The sequence below is a fragment of the Stegodyphus dumicola genome, chromosome 1 (assembly GCF_044657685.1).
Source record: "Stegodyphus dumicola isolate Sdum_Otavi_A_Nest chromosome 1, ASM4465768v1".
Lineage (NCBI taxonomy): Eukaryota > Metazoa > Arthropoda > Arachnida > Araneae > Eresidae > Stegodyphus > Stegodyphus dumicola.
The window spans coordinates 270,697,125-270,724,370 of NC_140768.1; the positions used below are offsets into that span (position 1 = coordinate 270,697,125).

Consider the following 27,246-nt stretch of genomic DNA (forward strand, 5'->3'; position numbering starts at 1 on the left):
ATTTTAAGACCTGCATTGCTGTGTGAAGCATTTTTAAATCAAATCGATAATCTGGCATTAAGCTTGCACATTTGTAGGAAATTTCTTAAGTATTTCGTGGCAGATTCTTTCAAAATTATATTTAAGGCTGGAGGCTTTGATTCTTTAAATATTTTTCTTAGCTGCATATTTCCAATGACAAAATTTCTCTCAATAAACATTTTCAGCACTTAGAGGTACTGAGAGGCATTTTGTAAACGTTTTCGGTGCCCTTGCAAATAAAAAATTTGCAAATGTTCGATTCACGCAGTAAAACATAAAAATTCCATACATTTGCTTTCAAAATTCTTGGAAATATTAATAACTAATAATTTTATAAGGTATTCTCCCGCTTTCTTGGTGTAGTGGTCAGCACACTCGGCGCGTATTCGAGAGGTCCGTGGTTAGATTCCCAGCGAGGGCACTGCTCATTCTTCACAAATCCTGCTTTTTTTTTAAACAAACAAACAAAACAAAACAAAACAAAAACAAAAAAAAAAAAAAAAAAAAAAAAAAAAAAAAAAAAAAAAAAAACTAATGTCTCTACCGTGGGGCCCGAACTAACAAAGTTGTACGAATTTATATAGTTAATAATACCTTTAGCAGAAATGGTATTTAACAGTGTGGTGAATCTTGCATGTGATTCTAGATATTTCCACGCATCAGTGCTGTTGTATTTCTGTATAGTTCTTTGGTGGTTTTCGCTAAAAAATTATATACTCTCCTGCCAATGTCAGCATCATCCCAGATTTTCTGCACTGTTCTATTAACAAGGCTTAGTGCATGTCTTCAAATGCGATTTAGGTAGCGTATGTAACATATTTTTGTTGAGATCTGGGACAGCCGATTTCGAATTTCATCTGCTTTTTCATTGCCAGCAATTCCAGTGTGGGCATGGACCCACTGGATTTTCAGTTTGATGCTATCTAACTGGGAGAGAAGAGTTGCTTCTGGATTTACAAGACAGTGTTGCTTCTGTAGTGCTGTCCTCGAATGGCATGAAGCCTATGGTGAGTCATTACAGATCGGAATGGAATGCCCAACTTAAACGCACACACAACTGTGTGGCCGCTCTGTATAACGCAAAGCTGTGAAGGACTTTAAGGGCAGCCAGCTCTGCCTGGAAATACAGAGTTACTGGGAACCAATATCAATGTCGAAGAAATTACTTCATTAGTGTCTCGTAGGCTGCTGCGTTAGTTTGTGCTGTGTACCTTTTTAAATCGTCAATATGTTGAGTCATTAGTGTTTTCGTTGGTATTCGAACTCTGGATCTTCCGATTGTAAGCTGAACGTGCGTCTAAAATTACATGACGAAAACACACAATAAGGAGGGGAAAATACCTTACGCCTTCCCCACTAAAAGGGCGATTAAGGAGAGAACTTATCATAACTAGGCCGGGGACAGGATCTGTGCAAGTAGCCGTTGTTAATGTGGATCAAATGGATACTATCGATGGTTGTAGTTTGCATGCATTTATTTTCAGATAGATGTGGAGGAGGTCAAAGAAAGTTTTTGGACAGATCATGTTCAGTCTCTCTGTCTTATGTTCAGTGACTCTTATGCGTCCTGGTAGAACGGTACTTTGGAACACCTGGGTGCCTGGGCCGAAGGCCCTACCCCTTGTAGAAGGATTAAAAGGTTCGAATAATTAGCCAGGTATCCTCTTAATAGAATGTAATATTTTATTATTATTATTATATATGTATATATATATATATTTAATCAGTAGTTATTGGCTGGTTTTAATTGACTCTTATGTTCAGTCGATATAGTGACACTCTGCACGTCAACAGATATAACAGATGTATGTAAGATATCACACTCATTATTCACGATAGTGTTATTTAGTTTGTCCAGGGCTTGGTCAGCGTAAAGGCCGTCTCTGTAACTATTGATGGTTATTTATTGTGCAGTCCCTTGGATCGTATTTAATGGATGGTTAAATGGTAAGCATAGCATAAGCAGAACCTGATTGCTAGGCAAATAGACCTTGGTATGTCACTAAAACTGGTATAAAGATTTTGCCTGAATATTGTAACTTTTCAGATTTACGCCAAGATATCATAACTGCCATCCAGTCATGAGACTTTTAAATATATCCATGCATGCACAAATTTGTCTTTACTAGTTGGCTAAAGCCCACCAGCGGCCGAGCGGTAAAGTCGCTGAACACTGGTAGTTCGGTCCGAGGTTCGAATCCCGCGAACGGGTTGGCTGCATTGGTGTTTTCGTGGTTTTCCCCATGTGTAACGTGTATACGAGCCAGTTTCCCTTAGAAAGTCCTCTACGAAGGCATTCCTCCTCTTAGGCAGGTAGCCCTAGTGTGCTTTGCCATAATTAAATACACCACCACCTAGTTGGCTAAAGCGTAGACCCTATTTCATGGGTGTGAACAGAGGTAGTGACTTTTAATGACTGAGAGTTAATGAAATGTCGTTGGAGGATGACTCTTTCGATTTCTTTACCCAAGGCAGGGAGGAGACATATGTTTTGTTTCAAGGTTTTTCCACTTTTTAAGAAGAGTATATACGCATCTTATGTAGCTGCCGTGAAATGTCTGTTCCTCCAGCAACTCTGATGTACGCTGCTCGGTGTGCGCGATGTGTGGTATATAACATATTGCTGTTCTATCTCGCTCCGGCAATTTTTTGGATTCAGCAGTCTTAAAATTTTTTGTGTTCTTTTCGTTGTCGGCATTGGTTCCAGAACTAGCATGCATCAGTTGTGATATTGCTCATGCAGTTAATAATGACTGTTGTTTTGTCCATGAGAACTATTAAGCTACAAGAACACACAGTTCTTCCGTAGTAGGAAACTTGTTTAAAAGACCATATGCAAAAATGTGGCAATTACTTTATTGCAATGTGATTGATGTAAATAAAAATGATGGAAATTGGTAAGTATTTGTATGAACTCTATGTTAAGCGTTTAGGTGGGGAGTGTTGCGAAACGCCTATAGAGAGCGCTATACCTTGCCTTAACTATGAGTTAGAATGTTTGTAAGGGAATCGCCGGCTCTAACAATTAGTGGCAAAAGAAAATTGTGATCTATTTCAGTAACTTGTAAATAAATTAGTAGTAGAGATGTTTTAGATTAAGTATTTTATCTCCTATTACATACAAACCTGAACCACCGAAAGAACGAAATTGACTTTGTTGATAGTTACAAATATTGGATTAGTATTTCACGACTGGTGACCAGCAGTTATCTGTCAAGGAAACATGCAATTTGTGGATTATGTAAAATCGTGTACCTGGTTTCCTATCAGCTTGATAATAATCCATTCGTGCGATATTTCCAAGTTATAAATTAGTTATTCCTGTTGCTTTAAAAAAAGTATTCATTATATATAAATTATTTCCTTTCAATAAATTTCCGGAGCTCAGTGACATCAACCTGGACATAGAGATGTGCACATTTGTGCAAAATAATGATTAACGATTTTGTAAAAGCTGGATGTAATATATTCCTTCCACGTTCATGCCAATGGGGTGTTTCCAGTAGTTTTTTCACTAATCGACTGACAAATGGATTTTGTCAAGTCAGTGGCATCTGTAGTGATTCTTTTAAGACTTACAGACGTGTGAAAAATGGTCTGGATTGCAGTCACGTAACTCGTCTATGCGAAGTTTTAGAAAGGTGCAAACTTCTTATGGTGTTTCACAAGTGAATGTATTTTTTTATCTCTAAAATAGTAGCTTTTAGATTTTTTAGAAAAAAGTGAAGCTATATTCAACTATAAAGCTTGGTTATAAATCTGGGGGATTTCTTTCTTGTATTCTGCAATCCAAACATTATTTAAAATGCAGAGTCTTTGCAACTGCTTGTCAGACGTACTTCTTTTGACATCGCTTATGAGATGATTCCCCCCCGGCCCTTTAATAAACGTAGACCCTCTTTTTTTAAATCCAAAATTAATTGCACCCAGATCTTTGCAGCAATGTTTAAAAGTATCCAAAGTAGCACTCTTTTACTTTTGTTATAGCTTTTTGTTCTAAATCTTTCATACAAAAATCCTTATGTATTGAGTTTTCCGTGTGAAGATGGCTGTGTTTAAAAATAGCCTACACAAATGCTACGAATGTCTAAGCAATATTTCTGTTGCAAAATATGTGCAATGTATGCAGTTTTTAAGGGGACAGCATAGCGCTATCATTGGGATCAACCAATCGGAAGCATATTTCTGCAGGCATGAATTAGTACGAGTATGCTTGCATTTCTACTTGAAGCATTCTAATTTCTGCGGTGTGAAATTAAATTAAATATTCAACCTTACGCTAACCACATAGTTATCCTAACCTGTTCGTGACTTAAGCCCGTGACCGCTAAGTCTGTCAACGCAAATACAAATGAATTAAATATTTTTTTATTTATTAATAACCTTCTGGTGGTTTCTCATAAAAATAACACAAACTGAAACTCATTATAAATAAATATTGCAAGAGGAGGCGACTTGCCCTGTCTCTAAAATTCCAGTTATTACAAGAAATTGTAAGTCCAAACTGAACACTTATCCTGGCATTGCGATTAGTTAACTATAGCCATTAGCCAGTCTTACATTTAAGATTAACCTCCCTTTTTTTCCCTTAACTATGCCGCATGGCATGAAATTTTCATAGTTTTCTGGTTCAAGCGAATTCTGTGACAAGAACTAAGAACTTAATTTAAATTTAGTTAACTTAATTTACTAGAACTTAATTTACTTAGAACTTAATTTAAATTGAACTTTTGTCAAATCTTAAAAATAATTGTCACAACATAAATACAACGACGCTTCCAACCTGACTGTTTACATCGCAAAGAATGTATATATTAAGTTTGCAATTATAATCATTTTCAGAATATTAATTTCACTATTAATTCCATTTTAACATGAAATTCCAAGTTTTCTATTTGCAGAAAATTTGTGATGAATGCTTATTTTTCACTTTAATTTCAAGGTCTTTCATCTTAATTTCATCATCTGAATCAAGGACAAAAAAGAAGCTTCAAGAACAACAAAGAAGCTCAACGTGTTTTGACAGGCACGGGCCATGTTTGTTAAATGATCGTTTTAGAGATTAATGTGTTTTTATATGATTGCCATAACTGATCTATAGCTGTCAACTCTCTTAGTTTTTTGATCACTTCTTCCTGTCTGTTGTAGATTCTGGCTTTTAATTTTTAACCTTTACGAAGGAAAATGTTCCCCCCCCCCCCGAAAAAAAAGGAAACTTGTGTCGATTCCATTCACGACTCTTAGTGATTTTCGGCATCATTTTTCTTAAAGTTTTATTTGATGTACTGTAGACATTTGTAATGCAGCAATAGCTAATACGCTACTGACTTTATCCACATAGTAGTATGTTCATTAATTATTCATTTCGTTTTCCTCGTATTTGATAAATAAATGCTTTTCTTCTCTACTCAGGATGTTGTCAGTATAAAAGTTTAAGAAAATTACAGCAGGTATATTAGCCAAAGAACATAAAATGTAGAGTATATAATTGAATTTTAAATTGTGTATTAATATATTTTGCATGTGAATCATATTATAATTAATTCAATAAATTATAAAGTGAGTTAAGTCAATTGGAGCTTTTCCGAAATGCCATCGGCATGTAGCGCGAATACCTCCCGGAAACTCCCCGTTTTTCATATTTCAAGATTGGCAGCTATGGGGATCATTAGCTTCGTTGGTTGAGTGTGCCTGCATTCATCGAAAAGTAAAAATAATGTCCATCTGTAGCAATGTAGAGAATTTTTACAAGAAAATTAATTCATGGTAGATACTCATCAATATTCTGAAATTTTGCATGAGATATGTTAATAATCAAGTGATTTTGTATCGCGTCGATTGTATACATCGTGTAAATTCATATTTTATCTGGAAGTAATCTTATAATGATTTAAATGTTATCAGCTATGATAATTATCGTAGATAATTACTAAAATTGTTAAAATTCTTCTGAAGGAATTTTTAGGTGTATTAGATGTTTTTAGGCGGGAATATTTGAATATTTAGGTCACTATAATATACAGAGATTTTTTTTAAAAAGTTTATCGGCAGATTACAAAGACAACTGTTGACAGGTTTGGTTTTTCTCAGATTACTGCAAAGCCTTGGGGGCTAATTGCCTAAGGGGAGGGATGCCTTCGTGGAGCACTTTCTAAGAGAAACTGGCTCGTATACATGTTACACATGGGGAAAACCACGAAAACGCCGATGCAGCTAGCTCATTCGCAGGATTGGAAGTTCGAACCGAACCACCAGTGTTCAGCGACTTTTAACGCTCAGCCGCTGGTGGGCCCAACTGTTGACAGAACAAGCAGAGATGAAAGAAAAGGGTTCACAGTATAATCTATAAATATATTTCGTATCTCGCCTCCCAGTATCTCTTCCATGTGCAGGCATCTATTTTCTCATGAAGCCTGTACAGTTTACAAGTTGGGCTTGGGATAATATTCTTTCAATGCAGATGTTTATCCAGTAACAAGACATTAATATCCAGTAACAAGAGGAAAGATAGCAACAGATTTCTTTCCGGGCCATAACGGAGTGTCAAAAATTCTGTTAGTCCATACTTTATGACTGTTGCTTACGGTAACGTCTTTCCAAAACGTTTCTCTAGTAATTTTTGATTACTCTTTTGGCAGTGTAAAAAGTGATGTGGTTGTCAGTTATTAGGAGAATATTGGTCCCTTTCTTTGCCAAAAAGTCTGCCTTATCATCATAATAAGCAAAGATATCGATAAAATTACAAATTCGAAAAGAAGAAAATAGATTTGTATGTCAACAAGAATAGGACTGAGAGAATTTTCGTATCTGTTCTTTCTGTTTATCGGTCGCAAGTGTTCGATTCAAAAACTTAAATGAGAGAAACTAACTTTCCATGTAAGCTGATGCATATTGATTTTCTAAATTTTCAATTAAAATACCGAACACACGTAGTACTACCCTGCGCAATCATATTTCTTTACAGCTGTACAAAAATATCGATTAGTGATTATTGAAAAGATCATTGAAAGAGAGCATTCTCTCAGTTTTAATACATGAAGTGAAGAATATCACAAGTCTGGTGTCAATGCATTTTGATGTGCTGTGAACCGAAACGCCTATAATTATCATTTTGGAATGATCGGTGAAAGTAATAATTTTTCGTAAAGTGGAACTGTTACTTCCTTCTGTCCAAAGGATAGAAATGTTTTGTATTTAGCTATTGCTTCCTATTCCTTGCCATAAACTTTTTGATTAACGCTTGTATTCTTAGTTTTAAAGATCAAGGCCCGTGCCAAGTGCATTCGCAGCAGAAGCAGACAAACTTTACGTGACTTGGAATTCAATTGATCTTGTGCTCTTCGTGTTAACGGCTCTAACCCTCCCAACTTCCTTTCCGAGGGAGGAGGTTGGACACCTCCAGAAGCCTGTTGTCGTGACTTGACGCCCTTTCGGGTGTTTTCTATGCTCATTTTTACTGTATTACAATTTGCATTGTTTTCCTATTTGCTGAGGAATCTTTCGCGCTTTGTTGATTCTGTCTTGCACTTTGTTTACGCTCTTAAAAGTACAATTTGTAACTGAGTTTGTTTGTATTATTCCCCGCTTTTAATATTTCTATATGAAAACAAACTCTGTTTTTTAAATTTCTTCTCTTCTGTTTTATTATTATTATTATTATTATTATTACTTAACAAATCGATTACTAGCTGACAGTTTAATAAATCACTGAAGTTAAATAAATATCTGTGGTAGTCCCTTTTTGAAGCTGTTAACTGACGTTATCTTGCCAAGAGTCTTTGTTTGCTTGCTGTGTGTTTTAATAATTATCGGTTCTTTAAATGTGTAAGTACTGTCTGTTATGTTACAAAAATATACTTAGGTATCTTTCCAGAACATTACAGTATTTCTTTAGTTTGGTATATTTAATCGAGAGTGTGTTAATTCTCAGAGTACTTCAAACTTATATGTTGTTAAAATTCGATCTGTTAGGAATACTAACGTTATGATTAAACATTTAAGGTGTAAGGACGATAAAAAATAGCGTGCAGAACTGGGATGTTTTATAATTTCTTTAAAAGCATGGGTTTACTTAAAATTTTTACCTGTACAAATTAATGATAACTGCTTGCTAGCTTTAGCCATCGGAACATTCTGTTTTGATGAAACGGTAGAAAACTCGTATCGGAGTTTTTCCTTCCCTTTCCCGTCTGTATATATGTAATTTAGTTTGAATCATTACTTCATTATTTATGTTTAGGTTCAGGTTAACTTTGTTCATAACAATCGACATTGCCTACGCAGTTGCGTCCTTCAGCGTTTTGGAAGGCTGTATGTACTAAGTGGGCCTCTTCATTCGATTAGATAGCTCAGCAACTAAAAAAACACCTCTCCCATTTTGTGATTGTTTCCAAGCTTTTCTCCTTTACCAAAGGTCGGTGGAATCTTACCATTTAAGTGTTGCACCCCGAGAGACACAATCCACTTGAGAAATAATCTGTCATCACAGTACAGAATGCATTTTATCTGTAGCCACGATGCTTGTGGGCTCTTTTAGCGGCTCGCATTGTTTTCGAGTGGATAGATGTAATAGCGATCGCTTTGTGGAGTGATTGTCTGTTCTGTTTGCTTTCCATCAAAAAATGTGAAGGTTTATCTTGGCCTGCGAATGAATTCGATTTCTCTCATCTAATATCGCCTGTTTCTTGTCGATAGCTTTTGAGTGGCGTATTTACATCTATTCTTTTTGGTACCTCATTTGGATACATCTCGCAGCGTGAATTCGATAAGAAAGATTTTGTATTTTGAATAACGTAAATTTTGAATGACGTAAGTCTTCACCGAATGTGGGCATCTGGAAAGCCAAATTTGAAATTTGTTTTATCTATTTCATATTTTATAAAGCATTAAACTCAACCATTTCAAAGCGAGCAAATGCAGCACTTTACGGGGGGGGGAATTATCTCCAGTGCGCGAGACTGTGTATCGGAAATTCTAAATATATGCTCTTTTAAATATTCTGCGATATTGCTGTTAAATTGAATTTTATGGTTTAAATTCGAAGAACATGATATTTAATAAATAAGGGTACCACACAAAACGTTTAAAAAAGCCCCTTTGGGCGTAATATAAAATCTGAAAGTTTTCAGTTCCCCCCCCCTTCTAAAGTTGTTTTAGCTCGTTCTTGTTGAATGTATTTGTATGGTTCCTTTTAGTCTCTTTTACGTCATGACTTTGCGCAGAGCAGGGGTTCTCAACCAAGGGGGGAATTCTTCCTGTGTGGGAATTATTAACTTGTATTGGAGTTTTTTTATTTAGCTATTAAATGTTTATGAATATAAAAGAAAAGCACCTTTAGTCAAGTTTTGGTATTTATCAACATTTACTGTTCCTTTTTGTTGTTTAAGTAGTAAAAAACAAGTTAAGGAGAATCTAAATCTAAATACATATTTTCCAAGTTTGGGAAACGAGGGGAGAATTATTTTCTGGCAATGGTGAAAGAGATGCACGGAGCAGAAAAGGTCTTGAATGTATTTTTCGAGTTTAAGAAAGGAGAAAGAGGATCTAGCAATGTTAAAAGGGGTGCATGGAGGGGGAAAAAAGTTGAGAAACACTGGCTGAGGGACACATCATTAGTATCCAAAAATCCTTAAAGCTCTAAAAATCTCTAAGAATGGAAAATTTTGATATCATGTTTTCAAAAGTCCCTGAGTGTCATTTCAGTGTCGCTGGTTAAAAGTCATCTTGAGTGTCCGTAACTCGAAATACCGCTTGTCATCCGATATATTTTTTGTTCCGATAATTTGTTCGTGATCCAAAATTCCGCTGTGCGATAATCACATGATTTATATGGATAGTTAAAATTTATTAAACGACTTCATTGTATCTTCTGTCCTTTAGTTGTAGATTATCTTTGTTAATTGGCAGCAGAAGTGGTAATTGTGACAATAATTTTAAATATAAGTTTCATGTTTCGGCTGTTCGTAATTTTTAGTTCCTTGGTAATCTTTCTTTATCTGTATTTTCAAAGTCAGACCTCCAAAACTAATCAAAATAAGAATAAGAGATATGGACAAAAACAATACGTCTTGAGTGCTGTGCATTGAGATAAAACAATTTCGTAAGTCCAATTCGTTCTTCAGATTTACTTTCTCATTTTTGTCACTAGTTTCAATGACCGTGAGTGGGTTCGTATTTTTCTGTAGATACTTTTGCAGCATTTAATGCGTTTTCCAAAATGACGCAGTATGAGCACTTCTATGCGAATTCACACACATGGGTTCCATCTTTCCCAGGATATTGTGCTGTTTGTAATTTTTATCGTCTGCTTTCGGTATGCAGTTTGTAATTATTTACTTAATTATTGTAGTAATTGATATATTTATTTTGTTGACATATGTTAGTTAAAAATAAGTTAGCTAATGTATTTAAAACGTTCTCTGTTATTTATTTATTTACTATTATGCAGATAAATGATGACGATTATTTGTAATGAATAAGATAAAAATTCAGTACAATTGTATGCGTTATTATGTAATTTATTTTAAAATTTTTCGCTTCTGTACTTTAATTAAAAAATTAAGTCTTTTGGATGCCTTTAGAAGCTAGTTGAAATGAGTATATTTAAATAATGGAGCGCTAATAATGTATGTTTGATATGTCGTGCATTTAACACAGCTACACTATCCTCTATTTAGCACAGTTTTATTAAAGAATCATAAGTTAGAATAGCTATGAAATCTTTATTCAACAAGTTAGAGAGTTTGCTTAACTCAAATAGAAAACATAAATAGTCCTTCATTTTAGTTCATAGTCTTTTAAATTGAAGTATTGAAAAAAGAAATTACAAGAGACTCTTTATAAGTTTTAAATATCTTCAGGCTTACCTATTAGGCAATATTATCAGGAGTATAGTCCAAAAAAGAACGAAGCTCAAGTTTAACGGAAGTACAAAATCTTTTTTAAGATTTTTTCCTTGCTCATCAAAATGTAAGGTAGAATCTTCTCTCGCCATATATCGTATCATATCGTTATTCGTTAAAGTCAAAAATTCTTTATACTATACCCGATAGGCATGTTAGAAATGACTAACTATTGATGTATAAAATGCCCTCCCTACTAACATGAGCTGCATGACATTAAACACGGCAAACGGACTGGTCTGAATGCGTTCAGACTATTGATTACCATCATGACTCAGAAAAAAATCGACGTGAACTACTGTACCATTTGCCATTGAGGTAGATTAGGTAAGAAATCACAGTTCGCGAACATTCCCGAAGAAAGTTTAGTATTAGTAGCCTTTTTCGGGGGGGGGGATTCTGAAAGGTTTCAGATTTTAAATTACGTCCAAAGGGGCGTTTTTTAACGTTTTGTGTGTTACCTTTATTTATTAAATATCATGTTCTTTGCACTTAAACCATAAAATTCAGTTCAACAGCAATATCGCAAAATAATTTTAAAATGAACAAATCTTTAGAATTTCCGATACACAGTTCCGCGCGCTAAAGATAAAAAGGGTTCCTCCCCCCCCCCGTAGAGCCATTACTCGCTTTTAAATCGTTGAGTTTGTTAATCATTCGTTAAAGTTTTACAAAATGTGAAATCGATAATAAAACAAATTCCAAATTTAGGCTTTCAGATGCCTATATTCGCAGTAGGATTACGTCATTCAAAATTGGGTGGCTCTAGGTATCGTTGTTTTATCACAATGCAAGAAACATAAATACATTTACAGGGCGATAGCATTTGGTGGCACGATTTGAAAAGTGATACAGCCTTTTAAAGTGTTCCGACGCAAAATCGCAAAACGAAAACAATAGTCCTTCAGGGACAAAGCCCCTTTGGACTAAAACTAAGTTATTAAATGGATTAAAAAATAGTATTCTCAAGAGAACTTGAACAATGTTACTGAGTTCACATTCTCATGAAAAAATCGTTAGCACTTCTTGTTTTTTTTATTTTGCGATTTTATATATTCCGGTCTATGTGCAATTAAAGTACGTACTACTGTGGATAAAACAACGCCCAAGTGCTTTAATACTCCGCACTTTTCTTTTTCATTTTGTTTTTTCGTTTAATTTTCGTTCGTTTCTTTAATTTCATACTGTATTCTACTGATAGTAATTTTTTTCGGTCATTCAACAATAAACAAAATAACTCTTTTTTTTTTTTTTTTTTTTTTTTTTTAAACTCTGAATCCAGTTAATTTTTAACCGGGAGTGCAGCCCAAATGGGCTATCACTATTAAAAGCTGCGTCACTTTTGAGTTTTTTGCCACCAAATATGATCGCCTTGTATTTACTTTAAAGAACATAAGTGATAAAGAATGAATGTATGTATTTTTCTCGCATTGTGAAAAAACGACAGTACCTAGAATAATCAAATTTTGAATAACTTACTCCTCCATCTGAATATAGATACCTGCAAGTCCGAATTTGGAATTTGTTTTGCTATCTTATTTCATATTTTGTAAAGCTTTTTTGGATTAACCAACTCAACGATTTCAAAGCGAGCAATGGCGAGACTGTCTATCGATAATTTTAGAGATATGCTGTTTTTAAATATTTAGTGATTTTACTGGTTTAATTGTGGCGTAAGTGCGAATAACATGATGTTTGATAAATAAGGTTAACACACAAAACGTTAAGAATAAAAAGACCAAAAAAAAAAAAAAGTTCTGTAACCTATCTTACTAAGAACATTGAACATTGATTTGACGAAGTAAGTAAAGACTGGGGGGGGGGGTTACAAAATTATATGCCAACACTTCACATTGCATCGGAAATTCTAAACATATGCTACTTCTAAAATTTTTAAAATTTTGCTGTTGAATTGTGTATGGGGCAAGCGCGAAGAAAATGATACTTAGTAATAAAGCTGAAAAGACCGTAGAAAGTGAGTAAGCAGATTGAGTGTAGCAGCAGCAAAGAACGTCATTAGATATTCTTTGGCAGCAGTCTGGTATTCTGCGATCTCAGCGTGAGCGTAAAAAACCTTAACAAGCCCTTTTGGGCGACCATTACAATCTGAAACCTTTCTCAGATTTTTGAAAAGTTTTTATTTTGTATAAGCTGTATATTAATTATTTTGCATATGGCTCTCTAATTAGCTCCTCCCAGCTGCTCCTGAACTCTAGATTTTTTAGTCATTTGGTTATACACTTTGAATTTAAATTGCTATTTTTGCTTCGAAAAGCGAATTCTGTACTCAAGAGCTATTTATAAATTTGTAGCGTCTGATAAAAAATTTTAAAAAAAATGTAGTATTTTTTAAGTAATATACATTTCCTTGATAGCAAGTGTCATTTTATTAAATATATAAAGTCTTTTTACGTGACGTATTTGTTGGTACTTTTTTAATGTTAAAAAATCTATTTCGTCACTGAATGTCAACGCTTTTTTTTTTTTTTTTTTAAATTTTATTTTTAAAGTAGCTTTGTCCTCTGGAAATGGACTTTTTTTGAATAGTGGAAATTGAAGTAATTCCATATATTACATCTCCTTACCGTACCGAGGAAGTGCATAAATTGCAGGTTAATTGTAGGTTTGAAGCTTTTCACGTCGCCAACCAACCCACGCCGTTTACTAACCTTCCTGCTTACTTTTTTTTAAAATATTGATTTATTTGTTTTTATGTCAGCATGTGTTCTGGTCATTAAGTTTTATGCTTTATGCAACTGATTGTCACGTTTCCTATGTTTATGGTTCGGAATTTCTGTTTATAATTAAAAGTTTATAGTAGTTGGCCAGGAGTATGTACATAATTTGTTTTGCAGTAGTAACAAACTTCTGTTCCTTTGCGAGACTTTTCTCCAAACTTTACTTCACCTGTAGAGAAAAATAGCGGTAATCTAATGAAATAAATAGCTTAGTTAAAATATTCTATGTTTGATGTGTAAATCAGTTTATCTGATATTTCGAGTAACGTATTAATCGTGAATAAAAGAGTAGATTTGTAATGTTCAGGTATTTTTAATAAATAAGAGGAAAACAGAAACTAAAGATGCAAGCTGACCAGTAAAAGAACGGTGTGCATGCGTAATTCATGACTCTTTTTTTAAATTAAAAGCCTGTCTCCCCCTCTCAGCGATAGTGGGGAGGGGAATGATAAGCCAGTGAGATTTGATTCGAATTTCAGCTTAACGCATGGAAAAGTTTATTTATCCCCCCCCCCCAACCAATAAAAAAAAATGTTTGGTTTTTGAATATCCCCATAAATGCGCAGTTTTCCAAAAAAAGGTTGTGAAGCATAAGTTCAGTAATGTTTAGAGATGCTGAGCTAAAACTGAGTTGTGAGTCGACATAATACTTTTATTCAGGCAAAGAAAATTGTTGCTATCAAAATATTTCAATATTAATGTGAAATCGGATATAATTTTCTCAAATTACACTGCGCAAATCTTATTTTTAGTAGACTGATAATAGCTAATATGGACGATCTTAAGTAAGTGAAATGATAACTGCTCCCAAAGTTAAGGCATCAGTTTTCAGGTGTTTAACAAAGGAGGATTCTATAGAATGGTAAATTAGATGTCTTATATTTGATAATCTATTATGGTACTTTTAAGCTGGACTTAAGTATGAAATATAATTTGGCATTTGTTAAAGTGTTTTGGAGAATAAAAATATGTGAAAACTCTTAGGATCTTCAATTTTGAATTTTTTTTGCAGTTGGAATCAGAAACGAATTTAGTGCATGCATGCTTATCAGGCTAGAACTGTTATTAAGCAAGGGTGATGAACTGCATTATTTACTTCGCTTAATTTAATTATTTAAAAAATAATCTGAAAGTTTTTCAGATTTTAAATTACGTCCAAAGGGGCGTTTTTTTAACGCTTTGTGTGTTACCTTTATTTATTAAATATCATGTTCTTTGCACTTAAACCATAAAATTCAGTTCAATAGCAATGTCGCAAAATAATTTTAAAATGAGTCTATCTGTAGAATTTCTGATACACAGTTCCGCGCCTGCAGATAAAAAGGTCCCCCCCCCCGTAGAGTGTTGCCTTTGCTCGCTTTTAAATCGTTTGAGTTTGTTACTAAAAAATTCGTTAAAGTTTTACAAAATATGAAATCGATAATAAAACTAATTCCAAAATTCAAATTTGGTCTTCCACATGCCCATATTCGTAAGAGAACTACGTCATTCAAAATTCGATGGCTGTATGTACCGTTGTTTTATCACAATGCGAGAAACATACATACATTTCTGCAGATTTTTCGTTATTTAATTTCTTCAAATATAATTCAGGACTCTTAACATGTGGTGGCAACTGTTTGAAAAGAGATTCGCCGTTTATAGTGATTCAACGCATAATTGCGAAACGAAAACAATAATCCTTCAGGGACAAAGGCAATTTGGACTCTAAAGCTGCATAGAGAAGATTTAACCGAACTAGAGCGCAGTGTTATATTATCGTACGTGACAATACTTTGTTGTTTAAAGTTTGATATGTAATGCTTCTCCAAGCGACAATAAGTTTTTTTATTTATTTTTATGCTATTTTTTTAATGGCCAGGCGCTTTATTTAATAGCCATTAGCCTTGCGCCACTACAAGTGTCTAAAGTGGTGACCATTTTATCATGGAAGCACCTAATAGGTAGCCACCGTTGCCTACTAGAAGGGACGGAGAGTTAAACCATGCCATCTCCGTCATTCGAGCCCGGGTCCATAAGGGAAAAAAGACTGACTGCATTTTATTTAGAATTATGTATCAATACACTTCAACATGAGCACCATTAGTTGCTCAAAGAATATGAAGTCTGTTCTTGATTTCCCTCCAAAGGTTATTAAGCATTTGCCGAGTCACTGTAGCTGCTGTTACGATTTCTTTTCGATGCTGCGAATCTTTGCAGCATAAACTAGGTTCTGTTCTTCAAATATCCCCGGAAAAGAAGTCGAGTGGTGTGACGTTCGGAGAACAGAGTGGCTATGAAATGAACAGTCGACCTGGGAATTCCTGTTGCAGGTTGGCATGGCGAATGGATTTACTGTGTCTGCACACAAACACAGCTCAAATAGAGTAAACATTTTCATCACTGAGTCGTGGACTACCTGCACCTCCTTTATGCAAAAGAAGTCCGATCTCTCGAAACTATTTAAGCATCTTTAATTGCTTGTTCCGTTGGTGGAGATTTATTAAATTCATGTCGGAATCGCCTCTAAACTGTTTTCGGAGATTTCGCTTCCCATGACCAGACAACGCACATTACTTTTTCAATGCACAATACTGTTTTGTCTTAACAAACAAGTTCCCTGTTGCTTTTCCCCAAAATTAGAACAAACGCAATTCCTTGAATGAGAGAGTGTATCAATATAAATTAGTTGCTGTTACTTCGTAAAATTACGTTTCAGTTTAAATTTATTATGCGGTGATGAAACTATGGACACCCTGTATGCTAGGCATTCTTTGACTCAAAATGGAAGAGGCACGCAGAACGGTAACGTATTATTCTTGGAGCATTTGAAAGTTTTGATTGTGACAAAGTGTGCAAATATACCTACTTCAGCACGTGTAACCCTATATACTGAGATAACATGGCTGTTTGCACGCATTGTAAGAACAGATTTCGGTTGATCTTTACATTATGGTAACTTGGCGTTTTTTTGGCGAACATTTGGCGACCAACTCTCCTACAGCAACCCTCTATTTTTTTTTCCCGCCGCCATTTTGTCTTCACGAAGTAAAGACATGTTTCTTTTCTTTTTATTTACTCAACACTTTTTCCAACAATCTACTAGCCGAATTACACTTATGCTAGAAATTTTATGGAACAAAACTACTTAATCATGACAAATATTAACAGCAAAATTGGGAAAAAGTGAAGAATCGCAAACTCCTTGCCGCGTTTTTCAAAATCGCACATACACAATAACCATGTACACATCGACTTATTTTTACTTAAAAAAACATCCCAGATTTGCACAAAAATGGCATTGCGCACACTCTTCACTAGATCCATGTACACTGCTTTTTTCTCATAAATTAGAAAAATTTCACGAAAATACATAAAAATTTTCTCAATCTTTAAACCCGGTAAAAAGAACATATATGAAAATACCTGATCGCGAAAAAGTATTTACCCTTTCCAAATATGAACATTTCCACATATAAAATAAATAAAATATCCAAAAACTTTTACCTCTAAATCATCTATTACATTATACACGTCACCAACGAATTCATACCGCAAGCATTACAAATACTTAGTATCAAATATTTAAATTATTTCCATGCACGTTTACTTCAACTTAAACGTGTACCAAATTCCTACAAACATAAAATTCACAAAATAACTATCATTTAATTAAAATATCACTAAACCATGTACACGCCGACTTATTTTTACTTAAAAAAACATCCCAGAATTGCCCAAAAATGGCATTGCGCACACCCTTCACTATATCCATGTACACTGCTTTTTTCTCATAAATTAGAAAAATTTCACGAAAATACATGACAATTTTCTCAATCTTTAAACCCGGTAAAAAGAACATAAGAACATATATGAAATTACCTGATCGCGAAAAAGTAATGAACATTTCCACATATAAAATAAATAAAATATCCAAAAACTTTTACCTCTAAATCATCTATTACATTATACACGTCACCAACGAATTCATACCGCAAGCATTACAAATACTTAGTATCAAATATTTAAATTATTTCCATGCACGTTTACTTCAACTTAAACGTGTACCAAATTCCTACAAACATAAAATTCACAAAATAACTATCATTTAATTAAAATATCACTAAACCATGTACACGCCGACTTATTTTTACTTAAAAAAACATCCCAGAATTGCCCAAAAATGGCATTGCGCACACCCTTCACTATATCCATGTACACTGCTTTTTTCTCATAAATTAGAAAAATTTCACGAAAATACATGACAATTTTCTCAATCTTTAAACCCGGTAAAAAGAACATAAGAACATATATGAAATTACCTGATCGCGAAAAAGTAATGAACATTTCCACATATAAAATAAATAAAATATCCAAAAACTTTTACCTCTAAATCATCTATTACATTATACACGTCACCAACGAATTCATACCGCAACCATTACAAATACTTATTGTCAGATATTTAAATTATTTCCATGCACGTTTACTTCAACTAAAACGTATACGAAATTCCTACAAACATAAAATTCACAAAATAACTATCATTTAATTAAAATATAATTAAATTCAAAAACACTACTTAAAATATAAATGAGCACATACATTAAATTAATACATACATAAATACCCATTTCGAATTCGCTTTAGTTACGGCCATGGGATCCAAAAATTCACGAACACTGTTTCACACAACACAGAATAAAGCCAAATACAAAATTTCCAGATTTTTTTCCGATTTCCCCCCTTTTCCGATTAAAGAACCGTAATTCGTCCATTAATATCACATGACATATCCCATGATCTCTCATTTCCCTCACACAAAATAATGCGTAATCGGAACTGAGTACTGCTCACATTATTACCAAAGTGCCAGGTAGTAACCTTTATCGCCTCCAAAATGTAGCTAAACTACCAGTTACCATATTGTAAAGAACAACCCAGATTTCAAATCATATTTTTAGAGTATTATAAAGGCGGTCTGTAATTTCTACTTCCTTGTAAATAAATAAATAAATATATAGCGATATATACCTCAACCAGTATGTGTGAAGTGTCGACTAACATGATTTAATAGATCTTTATAAAGATGCATTGCTATAATATATGTGAATGTATGAATTCACGTATGTTAACTACGTGAATGTTAATCCGCCACCCTAAGTATTGAGACAATTTAAATTTTTTAAATGAGATCTTATTGTCTCCTTATCGTCCATCGGTGGGCAATAGATACCACGTTGGAAAACTGCGCTTTTTATGGATTTTTTTTTTTTTTTTTTTTAATCTTTCTTTGGGGTGCGTGTGGATCATGGAGGTAGGAAAGGGAGGAGGGGCCATTCCGCGCTAGAAGTGAAGCACTGCTTTGAAGCTTGGGTCACCAGACGGGGTGTTCTTTGTTTACATTCAGAAGCTCGCTTGACAAGATTCTGATAGTATTTCGACACACGACAGTTCCATAGAAATCGAAAAAGGGACACTCTCGTATGAAAGAAACATTCATAGTGTAATGGATAATAGCAATTTGTATAGTTTACTGACATTTACGCAAAAATCACATCTTGGTTATTTTATTCCCTTTCAGAAATGTTCAGAGAAAGTCAAATACTATTTAATACCTATTTAATTATTAGGAATTAGCGAAATATTTATTTAAAGTATTTCGCTAATTCCTAATAATTCTAATTCTCTAATTTAAAATGAACCGAATAGAGCATTAATTATGAATTGACTTACATTTTTCGATTTAAAAAAAGCCAAAAAATCATGTCATATTTAAGAAAGTGTTTTAGGAAGAAGCTCTATAAATAGAAAAGAAATAATGCATAATTTTAATAGTAATAATACAATAAACTTTGATCTTAATTTTTGTACCTTAACCGAATAAAATCGAATTACCTTAATTTTTTTTTCTAATGTAATTAACGAAAACTTTTTTAATGTAATTAACGAAAACTTTTTTTTCTAATGTAATTAACGAAAATTGTGAAAATATTTCATTCAAATTAAACCATTCTGAGAAAACTGTCCTGTGAAAAGTATAGCATTTAATTCCGTTCAGAATGAAATGTTGTTTAAAAATATGTTGTTTTCACATTCTTAGGACTCTGAAGTGTTGTAGAAAAAGAAAATATATACATTTATATGTATATTTGCGACGTAATTACAAAATATTTACACCCGAACGCGTTAAATCCCATTGAACTCAATGGTAAATGACCCAATGTTTTGGTCACCACGTAGGGATCGCCGGTGCTTCAGAGCAGGGTACGGAGAAACTTGTTTAGGGCGACTCCATCTTACTTCCTACCTCCATGGTGTGGATCAGAATGGTTTAATTTGAATGAAATATTTTCACAAGTTTTCGTTAATTACATTAGAAAAAAAAAATTAAGGTAATTCGATTTTATTCGGTTAAGGTACAAACATTGGGTCATTTACCATTGAGTTCTATGGGATTTGACGCGTTCGGGTGTAAATATTTTGTAATTACGTCGCAAATATACATATAAATGTATATATTTTCTTTTTCTACAACACTTCAGAGTCCTAAGTATGTGAAAACAACATATTTTTAAACAACATTTCATTCTGAACGGAATTAAATGCTATAATTTTCACAGGACAGTTTTCTCAGAATGGTTTAATTTGAATGAAATATTTTCGCAAGTTTTCGTTAATTACATTAGAAAAAAAAATTAAGGTAATTCGATTTTATTGGGTTAAGGTACAAACATTAAGATCAAAGTTTATTGTATTATTAATATTAAAATTATGCATTATTTCTTTTCTATTTATAGAGCTTCTTCCTAAAATACTTTCTTAAATATGACATGATTTTTTGGCTTCTTTTAAATCGAAAAATGTAAGTCAATTTATAATTAATGCTCTATTCAGTTCATTTTAAATTAGAGAATTATTAGGAATTAGCGAAATACTTTAAATAAGTATTTCGCTAATTCCTAATAATTAAATAGGTATTAAATAGTATTTGACTTTCTCTGAACATTTCTGAAAGGGAATAAAATAAGTTTTCTTCTTTTTTTTTTTTTTTTTTTTTTTTTTCAAGTATTATTTAAAACTTGTAACTGAGTTATTATAAAATGTAAAGGGAATAATTCTTTTAATTACACTTATCAGATTTTTTTTTTTACCCTTCATTTCAACAATACATATTCCAAAACTCTTTATTACGTTCTTAAGCGCGTCTCATAGCATTTGTTTTACAATACCTTTTAAGAGATTGCTTTCCAATACGAACAATTCTTGCTTAAATAGTTTTATAACGTATTTGTCAACAGGATTTCAATTTATGTTTACAATTCAATATTAAGGTTATTATATATTTAGATAACATTTATAATCATTACAAATTAGATACATTTAATCATTAGATTTCTTCACAGTTGTTTATAAGTGAATAAATTCTTCATTTCAAATACATTATAAATAATTTAATGAATATTTAAGTATTTTGTCAAAGGCAGATACATGCTTTTTGCAAGCACATGCATAAATACCCATACATATTTCCTCTTTATCATTTCCGGCATGTGCAAATCTTTAATTTCTGTGCATTCACTATATTTTTCGTGTAAAGTAATTTACATTAATTTAGCATACACCCGAAAGTTTTACATAAAAAATATATATGAATATAATTTGAATGAAAATTATAAGTATTATTTTTAATACCCACTCAAAGGTCAGTTTTTCTTCAAAATTCCTCCACGATGGCATCTCTCTCTTTAGGCAGATAGCCCTTGCATGCGTTACTCTATTTAATAAAAACTTAATCTGACCTATGTGCCTAATTACAAATATTTTAACATACATAATTTTATATTTACATTTAGCCATCAAGTTTCAAACTTTTCAAATCTTCTAGAAAATAAATTTTGGCAGATCTCTTTTAGCAATTTTCTTAAAACCTATATTTTTGTAGTGCAACAGCTTCGAATTTTATAAAACAAATTCATAATCAAAATCGCTGTTGTTAGTTATCGAAAAATAACCAAGATGTGATTTTTGCGTAAATGTCACTAAACTATACAAATTGCTATTATCCATCACACTATGAATGTTTCTTTCCTTCGAGAGTGTCCTTTTTTCGATTTCTATGGAACTGTCGTGTGTCGAAATACAATCAGAATCTTGTCAAGCGAGCTTCTGAATGTAAACAAATAACACCCCGTCTGGTGACCCAAGCTTCAAAGCAGTGCTTTACTTCTAGCGCGGAATGGCCCCTCCTCCCTTTCCTACCTCCATGGTGTGGATGGTGGACTTAAGTTAAGAATTTTTATGTAATATAATAGCTTACAATACTATGCTTTATAAAATCACCTCCGCCCCTTTTTTTATCGGTTGAATCGCCAACATTTATATCAAGATTAAGATATCCGACTTAATCCGTAACTTAGAAGAAATCTGCATGAAAGCAGAAAATGAATTCTAAGAAAGGCGATGTCGCGCGTAACCACTCCGCCTAAGTTAGAAATCGTTTCTTAGACGCGACATCTGTTTGCTATCAAAAGCAGAACTAGGGATACGACATGTGGGAGAAAAAAAAAGTAGCGGTGGCTATTTATATTGCATGTCTCTTCTCTTTTGATGCTGAATATATTTCACGCCATGCTTAAGGCGTGGTTGAAAGTTATACTCGGTATTTTTTTCATAGGTGTTCTGTCGTCGGAATACATTTTTGAGTCTTGTCCAAGTATCGAGTGGCTTTTTCCCCCCACTCACTCGCGTTCATTGTTTTGCTTTTAAATCAACTTGCTGGAAGCTTGCGCTTCTTTTCATTTTCCGGTGTTGTTGTTGTTGTGCATTTTGAGTTTGAATACCTTTTCATTAAAATGTTGACAGTAGAGATGAAATCGTAATAAAACGGTGTCTGAACACTAATCCCAGTTCTTTGAAAAGTCAAAGGTAAAGTCTTCATTAATAACGAGATATGAATGACATTCATGATAATTGATTCATTGGCATTCGAAAGATTACATCTTTATGTAAAATTCATTCTTGTTTGGTATTGCATTCATGTGTGTGAAGAATTTTGTATTTAAGAGGCAATCTTGCGTGGCCTGTCGTTACAAGAAGCAAGTTCTCGAAGACTGATGATTCTCCTTGAACCTACCAAGCCTTATATAACTGAAAGAAGTACATAAGTTTATATCCCTGCAAATCCGACATTTTCCGAATGTTTCAAGTGTCTTTATATGGTGACTTGGTAATATTTTCTTGACAGTAAGTAGCATTAGATCTAGTTAACGAAGTGGCCAAAAGGTAAGACACACCTCTATTGGCTTAGGCTTTAAGCATTTTATAGGTGAGAATGCGAATTCTCCCAACTCCGTTTCACTTTTGAAGGAGAATCTTCTAGGAGGCAGATCCGAGGGCTTTCTCACCCACTTCATTTCACTAATGTGTTGAGAAAACATTTCGCTCGACAGTGCTGCTATGCTGCAGAGAGACTATACAGTATCAAACATTCATGCTTTCTTCGGGACTCGAACCCAGACCTAAAGCTGTCGCAGCCGTTCAGTGCTACTCTGCCAACAGAGCGGTATGATTCAGGTGTGACCGATTTGAAAGCTTCCTGTACTATATTGGCGTGTTTTTTCGAGACACACAGAAAATCATGTTTGATAGTTACAAATCATCAAGCTTAATCAAGATATGATGATGAGGTATCTAAACATTTTTGAGGGATCGTTGACTGCATTGCTGACAGGTGTTTTTGTACACATCTACTATATGGTATACGTACTCCCCCCCCGTCTTGTCTAGCAGATCAGTAAATCTCCGTATTATCTAGAGATTTGTGATCGACTACCTGGACGTAGCTTGTCATGTTCTGTTCTCGAAAACTTTTCCAGCGAGTTCTAGTTGTACAGCTGCAAGTAGAAGTGGGTGGAACACCAGAAATTCACCGCTGGTCCCGCTGCACTAACTGCAGTTCCGCCCCAATTTTGAGACAGAGCACTCCGAGGGGGGTCGCGGTCCGAGGATCTTCCACTTCTCTGTCCATACTACTAACCCACGGAGGCAGGGAATAAGCTCCATGCTTGCTGCACACGGTGAGCAAGGGAGCACTCAGTATACACGAGCGTGACAGCGAAGTGAGATCTGTTGGAGATAATCATTATCATCTGCAATCTTTTTAAATCCCAAGTAAAACTGCAATCTGCCTTAACGTCGGCGCTTAAAAGCTCATTTTTTACATAATGCATTTAAAATCTTATAAACCGCTCATTGCTGTGTACGAATGTTTTGTATCGCTTTCTCTTCCTGTTAAATTCGATCAAATAAGTTTTTAGAGCAAACTAGCTGCCATAGGATACCAGTATTATCCACTTTTATTTCCGTAATCCCGGCCCCCCCCCGCGGGAATATTTAAATTTAAAATGCAGCCAGCGTCGTAGGTACTTTATTCAGCTTTTACCAACTGTTAAAGAAAAGTTATTAAACTTTGAAAAAAAAGTTCACTATAAAACTTTTAATGACTCGTAATTTCTACTTAATTTGCAATGTGTGAAGTTTAGTACCTAATGTTAACGGAATTTGTATCCCAGTTTAAATTAAATTAAATCAAAGTACAGCTATCAATCTGTTAAATTCAGAATGACCACATGTTGAAAATTGTTGAGTTTTTACTGTTTTGATTTCTGATTTCAGTTTGTTTTAAAACTTTAAAGAGTGTATAGCGTGGTTGGACACCAGCATCATTCATATAGATACAGTTTGTAAAGATATATTCATGTAAAAATATTTCGTATTCATATAATGATTATATAAACTCATGCGTGAACTGGGTCTGATTTACGCAACGATAAATGGGGCATATGCTTCCGGCCACCAAATTTCCAAGGGACCTCCAAATCATTTATCTCACTTCAGCCTCCAAATCCTTGTATAATAATAAATTTGAACTCCCTCTAGCGACTGATTTGTAACTGACGAGCGAGGCTTTGATTTGTAATTGACTATAACTAAAGCAAATCTCTACTATTGTGGGACAACTCAATTTGAAGCTGATGTCATGTGACAATTATCGTTAGGCGATTTTTAAAACTGCATTAATAAAAATTTTTAAAAATAATTTCAATATTCTAAAAAATTTTGGTCTCTCCAGTTTCATTAATTAACATTTGTAATAAATAATCACAAGACTTTAGGTTCTTTTCTTTCTTTATTTATTTGTTGAAATATTCTATTTAAAATAATGGAAAATTTATTAATTTATTAAAATTTTTATGTTTATTTAAGTATCTTAAAAAAAAGTAATTTATCAGTTTTTTTTTTTCTCCCCCCGTTGAATCACTTTTTAGACTGTTGCCACCAAATATTACAGCCCTGTATTATGTTTAAAGAAATCAAACATTGAAGAATCTGCGTAAATGTATGTATGTTTCTCGCACTGTGATAAAACAACGGTACCTAGAGCCATCAAATTTTGAATAACGTACGTCTAGACCCGAATATGGGCATCTGGAAGTCCGAATTTGGAATTTGTTTTATTATCGATTTCATATTTGGTCAGAAATTAAAGAATTTTTGATTAACAAACTCAACGATTTCTAAGGGAGCAATGGCAATACTTTACGGGAAAAAAAACTTTTATCTCTAGCTCGCGAGACTGTGTATCGGAAATTCTGAAGATATGCTCATATTGAAATTATTTTGCGATATTGCTGTGAATTGAATTTTTTGGCTTAAGTGCGAAGAACATGATATTTAATAAATAAAGGTGCCCCTTTGGGCGTAATGTAAAAACTGAAAGGTTTCAGATTATTTATTTATTATTATTATTTTTTTTAATTTGAAATTATCAAACGAGGCAGGCTGTAGTATTAATCGAGCTGCGCACTTGAGGACTTTTAATCACCAATAAGCACATTGCATATTTTTATTAATGTTTTTTGGAGTATATCAATTGACTTTATATTTTTAATTCTTAGTTGATTTCAAAGATTATCTTCGATGTGTTAAAAAACGCTACTTTACATATACGCGGACGAGAAAATTTTCATTTTGACATGCGTGTTAATATGCCTTCACTGGAGCTGTTCACTCTTGTTAGTGTAATAAGTGGGGCCTCCCGAGCCGAAAAAGTAAGAGGGAGGAGGGTGATCAAGGAATACTACTGACTTATCCCACTCCCGTACCTTTTTTGCATGAAAAACCTGTTACACCTGCAGTTCCCTCCCCCTTTTTGATTTTTTTCTTCCCCTGTCCTTTCATGCTTTATTTTATGTATACATGATTTTTTTTTCCTTCTGTTTTTTAATTTCTTTTTTTCTTGCCTCCTTTTACTGTCTTTATGAGTGAGAGAACATGCATCCATCGCTAGCCGTTGCGTTGATGATCCACACCTGTAATTAGGCCGAGGGGCATGCTGAAAATAAATCAAATCCCAATTTTCTCTTTCTAACATAGCCTGTGGGATTGTTCGCTAGTATTAGGGCACCTTAAAAAATTACATTTAGTCATTTAAAGTGATAAAAGGAGGAATGAAGTAAAAAGTGTGATCGTAAAGAAACTGATGCCTAAGTTACCGGCAATGTAAATGAAACGCCAGCATTCTGTAGAATACCTAGGCATTTTATAGAATGCTTGGCGCTTTTAGGCGAAGTATGAAACGTGAGAATTATTAGATACTTTACGGAAGCATTCTATAGAATGACAAATGCTCTTTAGGCGAAATATAAAAAAGGTCATGATAAGGTGGATGTGCAATTCAGTATCATTCCGTGTGACATTTTTGGTTGAACATTCTTTCAGTATTATGTCACGTCCTCCGAGTCCAAGTAAGTTTCATGAAGTACGTGATATAACTCAATGTCCGTGATGTAGTACTGTGTAGTACTGATGCCTTCTATAACAGGACTTAACTTTTTGTTTTCCACAAACATCATAGCTATTTAGCAACCCCCAATAGTCCTGTGGTTCCTTCTTAGTAGTTATTTTGGCTTCTTTTTGCATTGTTTATTACCTTCTGGGAAGTAATTTCGGTTATTCGAAACGAATCGAAGATATATTTCATAATTTGCCGGTTTGTCAGTTGGCATTCTATAGAATGCCTAGGGAATGTGTGAAATACTTAATCGTTTCATATATTGCCGAACAGTTTCTTATGGTATTCTATAAGACTGCCTGATTTTATAATTTGCCGATAACACAAGCATTCTTTGTTTACTCTATCTGTAATATGCTTTTTATTGTCGTTTCAAAGATACTACATGTAAGTATTGATATGTTCAGATTTACCTTACTGTAATCACTCCCTGTCATTTACAAAGCATCCATGTCTTCTCCGAGGTTTCGCTTTTAGATTTGCAGTCCTTTTAAGATTTTTAGATACTAATCAACATTTCAAGACAATTTTTAATTTTTGACATGTAATGTTTTCATTATAAATTGCTCGAGATTATCACAGCGTGTAAAGTATACTATTGAAAACTGCTGCAGTAGCATAAATGGAGGCAAAAATATTTCGCTTTCTCATCATTGTTATTCATTTTTCATCGTTGAAAACCAGCTACCTTTTATAAGAGGGCCTCTGATGTCCAAGTGAATAAGACTGCTGAAATCTGATTTTCCGGTTC

At 33.8% G+C, this 27,246-nt stretch overlaps 1 protein-coding gene across 3 annotated transcripts in view; it reads left to right on the forward strand.

The window, feature by feature from the left end:
- LOC118183748 (protein pangolin, isoforms A/H/I/S-like) overlaps nt 1-27,246 on the forward strand; it is a 298,772-nt gene that overhangs the window by 108,175 nt on the left and 163,351 nt on the right. Inside the window, exon 1 of one of the 3 annotated variants that reach the window (XM_035353349.2) lies at nt 10,186-10,333. The exons of the other annotated variants lie outside the window; for them this stretch is intronic. Coding sequence (XP_035209240.1) covers nt 10,238-10,333 — 96 coding nt within the window. The 5' untranslated portion in view covers nt 10,186-10,237. Of the gene's footprint in view, nt 1-10,185; nt 10,334-27,246 lie in introns of those variants that run through there. 3 annotated transcript variants of the gene reach the window in all.